The sequence below is a fragment of the Salmo trutta genome, chromosome 3, assembly GCF_901001165.1.
Source record: "Salmo trutta chromosome 3, fSalTru1.1, whole genome shotgun sequence".
Classification (NCBI taxonomy): Eukaryota; Metazoa; Chordata; class Actinopteri; order Salmoniformes; family Salmonidae; genus Salmo; species Salmo trutta.
The window spans coordinates 28355437-28373871 of record NC_042959.1 but is presented as its reverse complement, the minus strand read 5'-3'; the positions used below and the strand labels follow the sequence as shown (position 1 = coordinate 28373871).

The following is an 18435-nucleotide window of genomic DNA, read 5'->3' as shown; positions in this document are numbered from 1 at the left end:
AAAATTAAAAATACATGTTAGAATCACCTTTGACAACGATTACAGCTGAGTCTCTAAAAGCTTTGCACCCCTGGATTGTACAATATTTGCACATTATTATTTTTTAAATTCTTCAAGCTCTGTCAGGTTGGTTGTTGATCATTGCTAGACAGCCATTATCAATTATTGCCATAGTTTTCAAGCCAACTTAACTCAAAACTGTAATTAGACCACTCAGGAACATTCAATGTCTTCTTGGTTAGAATCTCCAGTGTTTATTTGGCCTTGTGTTTTAGGTTATTTGTCCTGCTGAAAGGTGAATTCATCTCCCAGTGTCAGGTGAAAAGCAAACTGAACCAGATTTTCCTCTAGGATGTTGACTGTGCTTAGCTCCATTCTGTTAAATTTTTATCGTGAAAAACTCCCCAGTCCTTAACGATTAAAAGCATACCCATAACATTATGCAGCCACGACTATGCTTGAAAATGGAGAGTGGTACTCAGTAATGTGTTGTATTGGATTTGCCCTAAACATAACACTTTGTATTCAGGACAAAAAGTGAATTGCTTTGCCACATTCTTTTGCAGTATTACTTTAGTGCCTTGTTGTTAACAGGATGCATGTTTTGGAATATTTTTATTCTGTTCAGGCTTCCCTTTTTTCACCCTGTCAATTAGGTTATTATTGTGGAGTAACTACAATGTTCTTGATCCATCCTCAGTCTTCTCTTATCACAGCCATTAAAACTCAGTAACTGTTTTAAAGTCACAATTGGCCTCATGGTGAAATCGAAGTTTCGAAGGACACGTATCTTTGTAGGGACTGTCCAAAGTGAAATGAATAACTTCACCATGCTCCAACGGATATTCAATGTGTGCTTTTTTATTTTTACCCATCTACCAATATACGCATATCAAATTGAATTTGTCACGTGCCGAATACCACAGGTGTAGTAGACCTTACCATGAAATGCTTACTTACAAGCCCTTAACCAACAATGCAGTTCAATAAAATATTTACTTAAGTGAGAAAAAAAATGGGATCAAACTAAAAACATTTGCATAACAATAACAAAGCTATATACAAAGGGTACCGAGTCAATGTGCAGGGGTACTTCTTTGCGAGGCATTGGAAAACCTCCATGGTCTTTGTGGTTGAATCTGTGTTTGAAATGCACTTCTCGACTGAGGGACTTTACAGATAATTGTATGTGTGGGGTACAGATATGAAGTAGTCATACATTTTTAAAATGTTAAACACTATTATTGCACACGGAGTGAGTCCGTACAATGTATTACTTGTTAAGCACATTTTACTCCTGAACTTATTTAGGCTTGCCATAACAAAGCGGTTGATTATTGACTCAAGACATTTCATATTTTCATTTGTAATTAATTTGTAAACATTTCTAAAAACATAATTCCACTTTGACATTATGGGGCATTGTGTGTAGGCCAGTGACACAACATCTCAATTTAATCCATTTTAAATTCAGGTTGTACACAATAAAATGTGGGAAAAAAATCAAGGGGGTGTGAATACTTTCTGTATCAAACTTTTTATGAACTACTGAAAGATCCATTACTACCATGTTTTAATTACTGGTATTTAAATGGCAAACTGTCACACGCACAAAAAGAGGGACTGATCTCTTTCCTACTGAAGCAGTAGCTAGGGTGGGTGATACAAAGACCCAGTCTCTGTAAAAAAATTGGAGGCCCCTCACCAATGTTCCCTCTAAGCTGTGAGTGTGCAAGGGTACGCAGCTCCCTCCAGACTGCCAAGCAGAATAAATATTAGTTCCCACAGAGAACCTCACTCAACTTTCTGTGATGTTTCCCCTCTTACTTAACACTATCAACATTTCCCTTTACTGTGGGAGTTGTGATTGAATCAACGCATTATTAGCCACTTTCAATGAAATGTAACAAAACAAACTATGCAAGAGATTTTGTTGTAGGCAGAACGCATTGGCATAAGATTCTATTGAGATGCAAGTCTACACAGACAAGTGCAGCATAACCAATTAGAGCTGCAGTAGGCCTATTTGCAAATAGACCATTGCCATATATGGATCTGTGCCATTCACTTTGAACTGGACTGTGTTTACAGCATGAGCGGTTTCCTGAATAGATGCGCTTGTTTTGATATCAAAGCGAGAGCTGCATGTAGCCATCTGTGCATGTTTGTTCATATATTTAGCTAGTTAGTGAGTTATTAACCCAGTTATAGATCATTTGTAGTCAACAATGGGGGAATGATTGCTTCCTACAAGAGCACAAAACGTGTATATTTCTAGACATCTTTGAAAAGAGGGTTGAATAAAGAGCAGTTCTCTGATTCTCTGTAATAATGGTCTGGGAATAATGCATATAAAGTGTTTTTTTTGTTGTTGCATCAAACACAACATTTTCAGTCACCTCCTTTTCTGAAGGACAAGTGGATAAACAGGTTCATGTCAAGCCCTGCATGTTGTGTCATGGAATGTAGGCCTACATTGGATACCACACATTGGCTGCTACTGTAGTCTAAATGATAGAACAGCTATTTCCATGTCAAAATGTTATGAACACATTTTCTCTATTGTGTTTGATGGTTGGTCACTCTGGTAGGCCTACATTATGATCAAATAGCCACAGTAGTCTACTTGACCACTGTCTGAAACTGTAACTTAATGCGGGTACAGCCTGTGTTCACAGTAAACGTGCACTGGAAGTTGCACAACACATCCCCAATGTTCTAGTTTGCAGTCAGCAGACCTGAAATTTGGTCAGTGCCAAAATAAATTTGAGGGAACATTGCCCCTCACCCTTCAATGTTGTGATGCAAAAATATTGGCAAAATGTATTGCTCATAGATTAAAAAACGTCTGCCCCGACATTATTCATCACTATAAAACAGAATTCTTAAATATAATCGAGACAACTACTAGAAATAATGGAAAACTATGAGAATGAATGAAAACCAGGTATAATCTTTATAGCAGATTTTGAGAAAGCATTTGATATAGTGATGTACGTCTAGAATCTGTTAATAAGTGGCTGGATTTTTTTCCAACTTTGGAGAATCTCTCATAAAATGGGTAAAAGTCATGTACAACAATCCTTTATGTAAAACAATAAATAACGGTTACTTCGCTGAGAACTTTGAATTGTCAAGAGGCGTGAAACAAGATTGCCCTCTGACACCACACCTATTTATTATGGTCATTGAATTGTTACCTTCAAAATCTAATGATTAAGGGCCTAAAAATGTAAGGGATTAGAGATAAAAGTATCAATGTACTCTGATGCTTTCTCAAACTTCATCCTTTAAGGGCCTCATTGAGGACCTGGATCATTTAATTAATGATAGAATATATTTGATTGAAGAAAGACCAGTCTTTGGAATATGGCACAGAGTACAAGGTGTGGAATGTTCGCTAAGAAGACTGGTACCCAGGTTCAATCTAAAACATTGCTGGAGTGAAAGTACGTAGCTACACACCACAGAGGCAAAATAAGATGCAACAGAGGCACATTTTATTAAAAATCACAATAAAAAACATTAACCAAACAAGTCTCGTGTGGAAAACAACTCTTGGGAGAACATTTAGAAAAACACTCACCAGTTTCTGTACATTGCAATTGATAAAAGTTGAATTGAAAAAAAATATATTTACAGACATTTTTCTCCTCCCGCAGTGCCATTCCGCTCCACAGACTCTAACCCCCTCTCGCCTCCATTATCCTCGCTCTCTGCTCAACACTTGTGCCGTCTTCTCTCTCTCATCAGTTGAGCGTGAAACCAAATATTGTCAGAACATATACTGCTCTGCTGCCCTAAACTCAGTGCCAATGAAATTAAACTCCTCTTGACAAAGCCATCAGGGATTTCAGCCATTCAGCATTTCTCTGTCTTCCCATTGCGTTTTCCCTCTCTCCTCCTCTATTTGAGGTCGATGAAGCGAATGTCCATGATGAGCAGTGTGTGTCTGGGGAGGGGTCTGGGGGCGGGCGAGAGCACGGTCATCACCTGTGCCTGTGTGTCCACATTAGTCACCACAATGAACCCACACACCGGGCTCTCCAGCACACCCCTGCGCAACCCTCCAGCCCCCTCCTCCCCCTCATCGGCACAGCTTACGCTCAGCACGTGGTGTGTGAGGTCACGACCGGGCGTCACAGGAACTAGCTTCAGCTGGGTGTCATCCTGCGACATGCCAAGAGGCAGGCATGAGTCCGGGATGGAAGGCGCTCCGATCTTGTAGATGCGCACATCAGAAAAGCGCACGTCGAAAGCGTGAGGGAAGAACGAGACACTGCGAAAACCGTAGAAGTACTCCCGGATCTTCTCGTCCCGAGATACACGCCTGCAGTCTTTGGAGCGCTCCACGACCCCTCCGGATTTGGGTAGCAGCACAACTCGGACGAAGTGCGGTAGGTCCCGCTTCAACTCGTTGTAAAGCCTCTCCTGGTCCAGCACCAGAACCACATCCACCTGGAAGGCTGAGGCACAGTGGACCAGGGCCTGGTAGCCAGAACCCTTCACCCAGCCACAGGTGTTGATGATGCAGCCGCCCACACTGGCCTTCCTGTTTTCCTCACAGCGCAGGGAGAACACTTCGGCTAGACACGACGTCAACTAGGAGGGAGAGAAAGACGGAGAGAAAGTGAGGGGGAATGAGAAAAAGGTAGAAATGGGAAGGGGCGAGAGAGATCATACGCCAGGAAAAATGTCAACCACAAAGTTATGGATTAATAAACTCATCATAAAAAGAAACGTCTTCTCACTGTCACCTGCGTTTATTTTCAGAAAACTTAACGTGTAAATATTTGTATGAACATAACCAGATTCAACAACAGACATGAACTGAACAAGTTCCACAGACATGTGACTAACAGAAATTGAAAAATGTGTCCCTGAACAAAGGGGGGTCTAACAGGTCCCAGATGTGCTCAATGGGATTGAGATCTGGGCTCTTGGTTTGCCATCGCAGAACACTGACATTCCTTTCTTGCAGGAAATCACACACAGAACGAGCGGTATGGCTGGTGGCATTGTCATGCTGGAGGGTCATGTCAGGATCAGCCTTTATTTATTTTACTAGAAAAGTCAGTTAAGAATAAATTCTTATTTTCAATGATGGCCTAGGAACAGTGGGTTAACTGCCTTGTTCAGGGGTAGAATGACAGATTTTTACCTTGTCAGCTCGGGGATTCGATCTTGCAACCTTTTGGTTACAAGTCCAACACTCTAACCACTAGGCTACCTGCCACCTCGAAGGGTACCACATGAGGGAGGAGGATGTCTTCCCTGTAACGCACAGCGTTGAGATTGCCTGCAATGACAACAAGCTCAGTCCGATGATGATGTTACATACCGCCCCAGACCATGACGGACCCTCCACCTCCAAATCGATCTCGCTCCAGAGTACAGGTCTCGGTGTAATGCTCATTCCTTCTATGATAAACTTGAATCCGACCATCACCCCTGGTGAGACAAAACCACAACCCGTCAGTGAAGAACACTTTTTGCCAGTCCTGTCTGGTCCAGCGACGGTGGGTTTGTGCCCATAGGCGACGATGTTGCCGGTGATGTCTGGTGAGGACCTGCCTTACAACAGGCCTACAAGCCCTCGGTCCAGCCTCTCTCAGCCTATTGCGGACAGTCTGAGCACTGATGGAGGGATTGTGCGTTCCTGGTGTAACTCGGGCAGTTGTTGTTGCCATCCTGTACCTGTCCCGCAGGTGTGATGTTCGGATGTACCGATCCTGTGCAGGTGTTGTTACACGTGGTCAGCCACCGCGAGGACGATCAGCTGTCCATCCTGTCTCCCTGTAGTGCTGTCTTATGCATCTCACAGTACAGACATTGCAATTTATTGCCCTGGCCACATCTGCAGTCCTAATGCCTCCTTGCAGCATGGCTAAGGCACATTCATGCAGATGAGCAGGGACCCTGGGCATCTTTCTTTTGTTTTTCAGAGTCAGTAGAAAGGCCTCTTTAGTGTCCTTAGTGTTCATAACTGTGACCTTAATTGCCTACCGTCTGTAAGCAGTTAGTGTCTTAACGACCGTTCCACAGGTGCATGTTCATTAATTGTTTATGGTTCATTGAACAAGCATGGGAAACAGTGTAAACCATTTACAATGAAGATCTGTGAAGTTATTTGGATTTTTACAAATTATCTTTGAAAGACAGGGTCTTGAAAAAGGTTTGTTTCTTTTTTTTGCTGAGTTTATAACTTCTATGGTTAGGGTATCTGTCTCATCTTTCACCTTGTTGTAGAGTTTGATGTTGGTTCCTGGAGTGGTGGAACCAAAGTGGTAGACCAGCGGAGCCTGTACGGAGTACCCCTCCTCCACGTCAGCCGGACGCTCAATACACAGCGCTGACATTGTGCCCGGGACTGACACCTGACAGGAATGCATCACAGTCATCAGCATTACTAACCTTAGACACTGCCAGTCAATGCAATCACTATGTAATTATCCTTATTAGCATAATGGCAGTGATAGTAGAGGCAACGGTAGCAAAGAGGCGATATACTGTATCTACACCACCATCCAGACACAAAAGATTAATCTGCCTATATACTATTCTCTGTGCATAGTCGTTGGTGCTGATGTAGTTGCTTTGTTGGTCTCACCCCACTCTGGCCCACATCCAGCTCCACCAGTGTGGGCCTCCTGCCCAGCCTGACAGCGTAGCTCAGCAACAGCCTGCACACCGTCGACTTCCCCACATCTGTAGGCCCCACCACCATTACCTGGGGCACAACGTTGAAGCAACTTTTACACAAGAGAGCTTACACAAACACTGACCTAAGTCCACTTCACTTGGACAAAAATACACACACACACAGATGAACACTGACCCGTGGTCCCCTCTCGTTGTCTCTCTCCGCCTGTCGTCTCATCTGTTCCAGTGCAGTGTGTGCATTCAGGTAGAGCAGCATAGGTGTGTCCTTTGATATGTATGCCACCTGGGAGAGAGAGATTTACACATTTCTGTATATGTCACTCCTAGCAGTTACAGATAACAATAACAGATGCTTCAGCCAAACACATATCCCTCTCCATTACTCTCATCCATCTGTTACTCCTCTACAGCCTCTCACCTCTGTCTTCCCCGAGAGAGAAACACTACAGCCCTGCCAGGTGAACACAGCAATCTTGGAACCTGGTCCAAACGTGTACTTCTTGTTGCGGTTGAGCTCAGAGCCGAAGACCTCCGCCAATCCTGTGAGCAGCTCCAGATGCACCTTCTCCCCGGCCTCCACCTCGAACCGCAGCTCGGTCTCCTTCTCCAGGTCAAACCTCGTCCCCCCGCTGCCAGCCCCCACTCCCTCCTCACCAGTCTTCTCTGGGCCCTCAGTCACCATGGCTGTACAGTGACAAAGGTCAGATTTAGCATGAACAACATTTAATACCTCGCCAACATGTCTGTTTCATCTCTGCCATGTGATAAGCTCACTCTGGACAGGATTTATGTGACTGATTATTAGATGCTGCAATGTCAGATTTCAGTGGTGGTCTCTCATAAGTCATGACACAGGATATGAACATCCCTGGAATGACCATTGATAGGACAAGCATTGGGCAGAGTGCTTTATTTACAAATACACTACATGACCAGTTGTATGTGGATACCTGCTTGTCAAACATCTCATTCCAAAATCATGGGCATTAATATGGAGTTGGTTCCGCCTTTGTTGCTATTACAGCCTCCACTCTTCTGGGAAGGCTTTCCACTAGATATTGGAACATTGCTGTGGGGACTTGCTTCCATTCACCCACAAAAGCATTAGTGAGGTCAGGCACTGAGGTTGGGCGATTAGGTCTGGCTCGCAGTCGGCGTTCCAATTCATCCCAAAGGTGTTTGATGGGGTTGAGGTCAGGACTCTGTGCAGGCCAGTCAAGTTCTTTCACAACGACCTCTACAAACCATTTCTGTATGGACGTCACTTTGTGCATGGGGGCATTGTCATGCTAAAATAAGAAAGGGCCTTTCCCAAACTGTTTCCACAAAGTTGGAAGCACAGAATCGTCTAGAATGTCATTGTATACTGTAGCGTTAACATTTATCTTCACTGGAACTAAGGGGCATAGCCCAAACCATGAAAAACAGCCCCAGATCAGTATTCCTCCTTCACCAAACTTTACAGTTGGCACTAAGCATTCAGGCAGGTAGCGTTCACCTGGCACCCGCCAAACCCAGAATCGTCCGTTGACTGCCAGATGGTGAAGCGTGATTAATCACTCCAGAGAACACGTTTCCACTGCTCCAGAGTCCAATGGCAGCGAGCTTTACACCACCGCAGCCGAAGCTATGCATTGTGATCTTAGGCTTGTGTGCGACTGCTCGGCCATGAAAAACCCATTTCATGACGCTCCCGATGAACAATTATTGTGCTGACGTTGCTTCCAAAGGCAGTTTGGAACTTGGTAATGAGTGTTACAACTGAGGATTTTTACGTGCTACACGCGCCTGCACTCGGCGGTCCCGTTCTGTGAGCTTGTGTGGCCTACTACTTCGCGGCTGAGCCGTTATTGCTCTTAAATGTTTCCACTTCAAATTAACAGCGCTTACAGTTGACCGGGGCAGCTCTCACTGGGCAGAAATTTGACTTACTGACTTGTTGGAAAGGTGGCATCCTATGATGTTATATAATGTAGAAGGCTCTGGTATAGGCCATGGCTGGAGGGCACTGCACAATCATTATTCAGCACTTACCATACATGTTGAGAAGCTACAAATGCGTTGATGAGGGGTGTTTCTTTCTACCTTTTTAACTTGAAAAGGCTAACGTTAGGTACAAACTCCAATATCATGCGAAAAGTAAACAATACTCGCGTGCTCAGAGCTACAGATGCAGTTCAATTAGCTAGCTAATGTTAGCGTGTAGGCTAGCTATCTGACTGAATGCCTGGTTAGAATGGTACCGGCGATAACCTGCTGAATACTAATACCTATTTTGATATTCGTGTATGTGACCGCCTTACAACACGTGTTACTTACTTAGAAATGGGGTCGTTATAGTTCGTCCAAAGTGTTCAAACTTTCCACCACGATAGACGATTGACACTTGTCGCACAAATATGACGTCATGTTTTTTTAAAGAACCAATAAGTTAACCAATATTTTCAATTTTGTGTGTTAAATTTCAAAGTATGAAATCAGTTTGATTTAAAATGTAGCGCATTTATTTTTGACAGGCACAAAACTTTATGCACATATTCCACACTTTTCTAAACAAAAAAATGACACACAGAAGAAGAGTATAGAAACAAATAAGTGTTATTCTCCATAGAAAAAAATATTAAAAACACATGAGACTTAACATAGGAAATTGACCAGTGAATACTCAGCAACAGCAGCAGCAGCAACAGCAGCAGTTAGAGTAAGTGTGGTCATTATTATGGACAGATATTATTTTTGAAGGTGATACTCAGGGAATATACTGACAGTATACTGAAAATATTTTGTGAACCACCACTGTACAGTAACCTAATAGAGGGAATGTGTTGCACTTCAGAGAGAAACCACTAGATGTCACCGTGTATCCAGGCCAGAGGAGCTTGACGCTTGGGTCATCAGAGGACAGACTGGGGAGCAACCCCGTTGGTCAGTCCTCATCATTCTGCGTCCAGTTTCCAAAACCTAGAGGAACAGCTGGAAACCACAAGAACAAAAACTGTAGAAACTAAGATTATTGTTTACAAAAAATATTTGGGAAAGGTGGTCATACTCATAATAGTTGAGTTATGTAAAGCCATCTAACTATCAGTAGGCCAACATCGTAAATAAGAACTTGTTCTAAACTGACTTGCCGAGTTAAATAAAGGTTGAATAATATAAAAATCAGGGCAGTCCAAAATACAGACCTTCACTGGGTCTCTATTAATTTTTCAGTGCCTCCTCCAGGGCTGCAACCACAATGGCAGGCTCAGGGAACTTCAGTCTGGCAGGTGGGCCTAGCTTTATGCCCGTCCAGAGGCACACCTCTACAGGAAGGAAAGAAGAATGCTTAGTACAAAATAAAAGGACAACTTCTGGCTGCCTCTGTGTCATGCCAAAGAAACAATATGCTCTGTATTCCCAGAAACCTAATCTGTACTTTAAATGACTATTTTGTGTCCAGGAAACAGGCCCCATGAGAGTAGAATTGTTCATAACATGACCTGGAGGAACACACCTTTCCCTCCATCCACAAGTGTGACCTCCAGGCTTTTCTTGCGGGGTTTCTGGGGGTTCAGAACCACGACGAGGTCTGGGCGGGCAGCTAGGAGGGCATCTCGCACCCCCTCAGCACACCGTCTGTACACGTATCAGCTCTTACTGCAGAATGACAGTCGCAGCTCACTATTACAAGTTTTTATTTTCAGAGGCAATTTGTCCAAGACTTCTAAGTGGTCTGTTCCTTTCCTGTATATTGAGATTATCCAGATGGTACCGATAGAAGATAGGCAATTGTTTGGTGATGGGAATAAGGTTGTGAATATGGAACTCTGACTCAATGAATTGACCTAAATTGATGTGTGTGTGTGTGTGTGTGTGTGTGTGGTCCTAAAAGTGGTAATATTCTTTAGGGGGTGGCTGTGGATATTCCAGTACTCACCAGTGTTCAATGACCACCCTCTGGCCCTCTGTAGCAGTCTCCGTTTCCCCCTCCTCTCTTTTACCCCGCTTTCGCTCGATGACCAAAGTCTCCTCCTCAGTCTCTGCCTTGTTTGCCTTGCGCTTCGATCCTCGACCTGTCCAGAACAAATATAAGGTTAGTACTTTAATAAAAGAATCACGACACATCTATCATTAGGCTACTTCCTTACTACTGGTTATGAGGGAAATACTCAAATGGAAAAGCTGTCGCCCGACCTGTTTTAAAACGAGCCGCCATTGTTGATATTGATTCAGCTTGCGTAACATCAAACTTCGGCGCGCATGTTGCGCTTCTTTTGTAATGGACTATTCCAAAATTCAATCGAAGGGGTTTAACATTTTGGCCTATATTTCCCATTCATTGAAACGGTCGATCAACATCAGATTTTCAGCCAATAAATGACTATTTACAGTGCATTCAGAAAGTATTCAGACCCCTTGACTTTTCAAAATTGTGCTACGTTACAGCCTTATTCTAAAATTGATTAAATATTTTTTTCCCCTCATCAATCTATACATAATACCCCATAATGACAAAGCGGAAATATCTTATTTACATGAGTATTCAGACCCTTTGCTATGAGACTCGAAATTGAGCTCAGGTGCATCCTTTTTCCATTGATCATCCTTGAGCTGTTTCTACAACTTGACTGGAGTCCACCTGTGGTAAATTCATTTGATTGGACATGATTTGGAAAGGCACACACCTGTCTAGATAAGGTCCCACAGTTGACAGTGCATGTCAGAGAAAAAACAAAACAAGCCATGAGGCACAGATCTGGGGAAGGGTACCAAAAATATCTGCAGCATTGAAGGTCCAAGAACACAGTGGCCTCCATCGTTCTTAAATGTAAGAAATTTGGAACAACCAAGACTCTTCCTAGAGCTGGCTGCCTGGCAAAACTGAGCAATCGGGGGAGAAGGGCCTTGGTCAGGGAGGTGACCAAGAACCTGTTGATCACTCTGACAGAGCTCCAGTTCCTCCGTGGAGATTGGAGAACCTTCCAGAAGTACAACCATCTCCGCAGCACTCCACCAGTCAGGCCTTTACGGTAGTGGCCAGACGGAAGCCACTCCTCAGTAAAAGACACATGACAGCCTGCTTGGAGTTTGCCTGAAGAACTCAGACCATGAGAAACAAGATTCTCTGGTCTTATGAAACCAAGATTGAACTTTTTGGGCTGAATGCCAAGCGTCACGTCTGGACGAAACCTGGCACCATCCCTACGGTGAAGCATGGTGGTGGCTGCATTATGCTGTGATGTTTTTCAGCGGCAGGGACTGGGAGACTAGTCAGGATCGAGGGAAAGATGAACAGAGTAAAGTACAGCGAAATCCTTGATGAAAACCTGCTCCAGAGCTCTCAGGATCTGACTGGGGTGAAGGTTCACCTTCCAACAGGACAACAACCCTAAGCACACAGCCAAGACAACGCAGGAGTGGCTTCAGGACAATTCTCTGAATGTCCTTGAGTGGCCCAGCCAGAGCATGGACTTGAACCTGATCGAACATCTGTGGAGACCTGTAAATGGTTGTGCAGTGACAATCCCCATCCAACCTAACAGAGCTTGAGAGGATCTGCAGAGAAGAATGGGAGAAACTCCCCAAATACAGGTGTGCCAAGCTTGTAGCATCATACCATATATTTGTATAAATTTGCAAACATTTCTTAACCTGTTTTTTGCATTGTTGTGGGTAGATTAAGGGGGGGACGATTTAATACATTTTAGAATAAAGCTGTAATGTGGAAAAAGGGGTCTGAATACTTTCTGAATGCGCTGTAGGTGCCATCACACATGTAGGGCTTAAAATAGCAGTGCTAGAGAGACTGACAGGACATGCATCAAATAAATAATACAAATGTAGGGGTACATCTGGGAGATAGGATTTACATTGGCATAAGATAGCATCCTAAATACAGAAGTGATGGAAACATTTGTCCTCTTTTTGCTACATTTAGGGTTAACTTTAGTAAATATATCTCAGGAATAGCAGTTGTTAATCCCAAATTACTAGTTGCCTAGTTAAATAAAGGTTCAATTAAAAAATAAATCCATTCACAGCCAGCCGGGCACTTGGAATGTGTCAGACTGAGTGCATGTGTTACATAATACAAAAGATTCCATGATGCCAAGCCAAAACATGACACACTGAAGAAAATGTGTAGAAATAATTTTAATTCTTCATCGACAAACATAAAAGCAGATGGAAAAATGTTAACGTTATTGAATAATACAAACAACCAGTGAATAGCAGCAATATTGTAAAAGCGGGACTGTGAGAGACACCATTAGCGTAATTTCCGGACTGTTAAGTGCACCTGAATATAAGCCGCACCCACTGAATTTAAATGTTTTAATTATTTTGAACATAAATAAGCCGCACATGTCTATAAGCCGCAGGTGCCTACCGGTACATTGAAACAAATTAACTTTACACAGGCTTTAACGAAACACGGCTTGTAACAAAAATAAATAGGCTTTAACAAAACACGGCTTGTAACAAAAATAAATAGGCTTTAATGAAACACAGCTTGTAATAAAAAATTAGCAGTAAGCTTTAGTTGTCTTTTTGCACTGAGTCAATTCCTCACGCTGCTGTTTCCAACGTCTTATCATCGACTCATTAAGACCAAGCTCCCGTGCAGCAGCTCTATTTCCTTTTCCAACAGCCAGATCAATCGCCTTCAACTTGAAAGCTGCATCATATGCATTTCTCCGTGTCTTTGCCATGATGAGGGTGACAAAATGACTACCGTAATCAGAATGATGGGAAGTTTGAGAGCGCTCGATTTAATCTAAACAGTAAACAACAAAGTTGTTTGACCTTGACCCGTTCGGCAATTTCATTGGTCTAATGAAAGCTTCATGCCGCCAAAAAACTGAGCACGTCACAGAATGTGTTGTTTTGGAGAAAAAAAAATGGAAAGAGGGAAAAATCCATATATTAGCCACCTCATTGTTTAAGCCGCGAGGTTCAAACGTGGGAAAAAAGTTGCGGCTTATAGTCCGGAATTTACGGTAGATGTCACCAGACCAGAGGAGCAACCACGTTAGTCAGTCCTCATCACTTTTATTTGACCTTTATTTAACTAGACAAGTCAGTTAAGAACAAATTCATATTTTCAATGACAGCCTAGGAACAGTGGGTTAACTGCCTTGTTCAGGGGCAGAACAACAGATTTGTACCAGCTCAGGGATTCGAACTTGCAACCTTTCAGTTACTAGTCCTCTAACCACTAGGCTACCCTGCAACCCCAATCATTCTGCATCCAGCTGCTACAACCCTGGATGACTGGCTGCAAAGAACAAGAGGGAGAATTCACTATTTTAGCAAATCATTTTAATGGGATATTTGTTCCAATCAAATAAGTGGATTGCCTTAATTTAGTGTTTTTCTCTTGGTCTCACTGTTTACTCTCTCTAGTAGCCAAACCCTCTCAACCAGTTTGTTTATTTCAATGGCTTCCTTTCTATTACAGTTTGGTGTCAATCTGATTTGAATTTAGTCATTTGAATTGGACATGGAAGGACAACCCACTGAGCTTACACTGGCTGAATCAACGTTGTTTCCACGTCATTTCAATGCCATTTTGTTGAACCAATGTTGAATAGACGTCTGTGTCCAGTGGGAACTATTAAGATTGTGCCTATACATACTTCCATCAAATGTTTATTCAGTTTGCAGTGCCTTCTCCAGGGTAGGAACTACCACTTCAGGCTCAGGGAACTTCAGCTTGCGAGGTGGGCCTTTCTTTATTCCCGACCACAGACATACCTCTGTAGGAAAGGGAATAACTAGACAACAGATGAGACCCAAGGAGAGAAAGACACTTCCCATAGAGGTGTATCCCTGGAAGACAGTACTCCCCTTTCTCTCCAGCATCACTTTAAAACTTTTACTCCGGGGCTTCTGGGGGTTCAGAACCACAGTGAGGTCTGGGCAGGCAGCCAGGAGGTCAACTCTGACCCCCTCGGCATTACGCCCGTAAACTCGTCAGCTTTTACTGCAGAAAGACAATAGAAAAAAGAGGTTTTACAGTTTATGCTTTTCTGCAGCAGAGATGTAGCTTATCCCTTTGCACTTTAAATTGTGTTAACTGGGTAAATGTTGTTAGATTACAATAAGCTATATGCATATGCCACATTATGCAATTTGACTGACTGGGTCCAATGAATTCATCTTTTGTCATCTTGTCACCCAAATACATTGGATCTTGTACCGGTGGGTTCAGTTCCAGTTCCCAGCAGTGTTGAATGACCACTCTCTGCCCTCTGTGACAGTCTCCGGGTCGTCTTCCTCTTTCTTTACCCCTCTTCCCCTCCACTGCCATGGTCTCCTCCTCTGTCTCCACCTTGGTGCTGGCCTTGCACGTTGAACCCCAACCTGTTCAACAACAGGCAGAGGGGTTAGCTAGATGGTAGTCTTGCAGTTAGAGCGGTGGGCCAGTTACCGAAAGGAAGCTGGTTCGAATACCAGAGCTGACAAGGTGAAGAATCTGTCAACGTACCCCTAATTTGCTACAGGGGCGACGAAATACTACAGCTGACCCTGTAAAACAACACATTTCAATGCACCTATCTGGTGTGTGGGACAATACATGCATTTAAAAAATGTTTTATAGCTAGCTACTGTAAAAGTTAGCAAGCTAACCTGCCCTTACATGTCATAATGTATTTCAGAGTTGTTTTGTGTCTCTACTTTAGTGTCTAGCAAGTTATCTTGTAATTCAGAGACACTTAACTAATTTCATCAGTGCGATTTCATGAATGATCTAGATTTTTAAATCTTTTGATGTTGTAGTGTTTACCTGCTTTTGCAAGGGACGTTACTGTTGATCTTGCGTAATGATCGAATTTAGGTACGTTTTGTGTGCATGGGAATGGGTTGTTCATTTTGATGGCAGACAAACCCATTCCAGGATGTGGGTTGTGAACTTCAGCTAAGATTCATGAAGGTGCTTCTGTCACCTAAAATAGAAGTTGGCTGACACATCTGGGGAACAAAACTATCTTGGATTTGGCAAATATTTGAAATATCTATAAAGGAATATAAGTGCACAGATTGGCAACACAGGGGAGAGGATCAGGTCTGGAAAAAAAGATAGACATTAATCTGAAGTGGAGAGCATCCAAAACAAGAGGATGGCCTACAGAAACATGATAGAGAGATGGAGTGAAACATATGGGTGTGTTTGTGTCCTCTTTCTGCTAAATTGAGAGTAAATATGATATCACAGGAATAGCAGCCCAAATCCCAGAGCCAAACACGTTTCCATTCTTACTCAAACAAAGGCTGTCTCAGAGCGAGAGCGTCACTTCCATGAGTGCCAAAAAAGAAGGGACTCTCACAAAGAGCGAGGCGAGGTGAGCATGACTCATTTACAGTTACAGACCCACATTCTGTCACACACACACACACACACACACACACACACACACACACACACACACACACACACACACACACACACACACACACACTCTGTGTGTTCTCCTCAGATCCCAGTCTGTCTCAGCCGTCTGGGGGTCTGTATTTTTAGCTCTGAGATGAGCCGGAGAGGGGCATACAGACCCTCAAACAGATGTACCCTCTTCTCTTTCTCCATCCTTCGATAGCCTCTTACCTCACAATGTGACGCAGGACCAGATGGAGCGAGCCTCTCCCACCGCCATCCTCCTTTGAGTATAGGCCTAGGACACACACAAAACACAAAAGCATGCTGCAAATAGAAACGCACAGAAAGAGGATCCAAAAGCTGTTCAATACCTAGGGACGGACACACACCACCATACTATGCATGTGGGTATGTGTGTGTATTCTCATTTGCATGCCTACGTACAGTACATGTGTGCGTAAGAAATGCCAGTGATTATGATCCAGAAATACACTGAAGATCTTCACACTTCCCTCTCACCTCTTTCTCTCTTCCTCCCTTTCGTCATCATAGACCTGCACTATCTGAACTGAGACTGACTGTGTTGTTATCGCATATGATTTTGAATGTCATTTACATAGAGCATCATCCTCTCTATCCAAAGATGTGGCAGCATGTGGCAGCACTCACAGCATGTTCAGGCAGCCTCCTGTGGGGTGGAAAAACCTCAGTATTCCTCTCTCTCTCTCTCTCTTTCTCTCTTTCTTTCTCTCTCTCTCGCTCTCTCGCTCACTTTCTTTGGTTCCACTTGGTGTTCTGTCCGGAACTGGAGGTCACTGACCTGACAGTTCATATTACCCTGCTCTGATGTAGTAAATAGGTGGAAGTGGTCACATGCAGATGTAATGGCTGGTCACCTGTGCTACAATAATGGATGTTGATCACATTCTTTTTAGCAGCGGGTGTCCTGATACTGCACTTAGTTCTTCGTACTTCCATATTTCAAAGAATAGGAGATACAAATGCAGAAAATGTGGTTACACGGCAGCAGATATATGGAGGGGTCAGGGCCTCACAGTGAACCATACAGCTTACCAACAATACCACCCAGTTGGAATTGAATGAATACATTTCAGCCTCTCTGAACCTCATAACTGTCCTCTAAGCTCTCTGTATTTCTCTCTGGTCCCATTGACGTCATTGGGTGGCTGGGTTTGGGCTCGTTGAATAAGACACCCGTGTGAAGACACACGTCACCAAACAACGCCAACGACACGCCAACTCACAACAACAGACTCAGAGGGCCTAGCTGGCCAGCCAAGACAAACACTGCCATCTGGGAGAGAGAGGGAGCGAGCGAGCGAGAGACAGAGGGAGGGAGGAGGGGATACAAAAAGAAAGAGCGAGCGAGAGAGAGAGAAGAATGTGACAAGGATGAAGGATGAAATAAAGGCAGATTGACTGATAGTTTTAAAATGATTCGCAGTACCATAAAAAGACTGACAACTAGACAAAAGAGCAGAAGAAGAAAGAGATGAAAGAGAGAGAGAGCAACTGAATATGAGTAGGCACTCTGCGGCACATACCCATCAAAGTCTATTGCCTGCTAATGGTGTCTCTCTGTTCCTAGAGCAGAGTTAGTGCTAATGAGCTCCAAACAGACACATGCAGAGTGCATGGACACATTATAAAAATATACCGATGATGAGATCATGACATGTTATAACACATCAATAAACATGTTATGAACTGTGCTCTCCTTTGTGGAACGAGTGCAGGTATGGAAAGATTTGATAAGAAAGAAAGAAAGAAAGAAAGAAAGAAAGAAAGAAAGAAAGAAAGAAAGAAAGAAAGAAAGAAAGAAGGCTGGAAGTAATGAGAGAGGGAGGGGTCAGAGAAGACAACACACGTGTGATGATGACTGATGTATAGTGAGACCAAATTGAGGGAGTGAGTTGTCATCCGAGAGAGGAAGGAGAGAAGTTGAGAGAGAAAGAGGGAGGGAAGGGTGAGAAGAAGCTGAGTTGTGATGAACTGTACCTGTATATATCCTGTAGAGAGGGAGACTTGGACGGAAAAAGAGAGTGAGATAGCTAGGAAACTAACATCTAAATTATTTGAACTCCTAATGCTAGACAAAAAGTTCTGTGTGTGTGTATACATGCGTGTACATGCGTGTTTGTGTGCGTGTTTGTTTGTCCATCTGTATCTGCATCATTCAAATGTCAATCTGTTGAAGGGGAGGATTCATTCTGGTGCTAAATGTCACTCTTTAACCCTATCCCATCACCCCTGACTCTGCCTCCCCTGACTCACGACCCCCCCTGCCCCAAGACAACCACATTTCCCAATGTATCATCATTTAGCTAGTAACAGAGCAAAGGAGGTGATCAAGACGTGAGAATGCAGTTCAAATCTCTCTCTCACACACACAC

General features: G+C 43.3%; 1 protein-coding gene, 1 long non-coding RNA gene and 1 pseudogene across 3 annotated transcripts; all 3 read right to left on the bottom strand.

Moving 5' to 3' along the window:
- Window positions 1–3478: 3478 nt before the first annotated feature.
- Window positions 3479–9059, bottom strand: LOC115171830 (polyribonucleotide 5'-hydroxyl-kinase Clp1). 2 transcript variants are annotated; one of them, XM_029729014.1, is made up of 6 exons: window positions 8983–9059; window positions 7082–7347; window positions 6839–6946; window positions 6611–6730; window positions 6240–6377; window positions 3479–4602 (listed from the first exon to the last, which is right to left on the bottom strand). In XM_029729014.1, the coding sequence occupies exons 2-6, from the start codon at window positions 7343–7345 to the stop codon at window positions 3907–3909; spliced, it is 1326 nt and encodes a 441-aa protein (XP_029584874.1). In that variant the 5' UTR covers window positions 7346–7347; window positions 8983–9059; the 3' UTR covers window positions 3479–3906. The 2 variants fall into 2 exon arrangements, with proteins under 2 accessions (XP_029584874.1, XP_029584869.1); XM_029729009.1 differs by lacking the exon at window positions 8983–9059 and adding an exon at window positions 8698–8963.
- An 85-nt stretch (window positions 9060–9144) lies between these two features.
- On the bottom strand, window positions 9145–10953 carry LOC115171840 (uncharacterized). The gene is made up of 5 exons (XR_003871262.1): window positions 10840–10953; window positions 10583–10718; window positions 10160–10302; window positions 9849–9968; window positions 9145–9636 (listed from the first exon to the last, which is right to left on the bottom strand). It is a non-coding gene; the product is annotated as an uncharacterized LOC115171840 (long non-coding RNA).
- Window positions 10954–14295: 3342 nt separating this feature from the next.
- Window positions 14296–16231, bottom strand: LOC115165235 (selenoprotein H-like; annotated as a pseudogene).
- Between the last annotated feature and the right edge of the window lie 2204 nt (window positions 16232–18435).

Excerpts from the sequence above, each read along its gene's own strand:
- LOC115171830 (XM_029729009.1), bottom strand. Across the intron at positions 6,731-6,838 it reads ACAACGAGAGGGGACCACGG|GTAATGGTGGTGGGGCCTAC; the intron begins GTCAGTGTTCAT and ends GTTGTGCCCCAG. Across the intron at positions 4,603-6,239 it reads ACATCAAACTCTACAACAAG|TTGACGTCGTGTCTAGCCGA; the intron begins GTGAAAGATGAG and ends TCTCCCTCCTAG.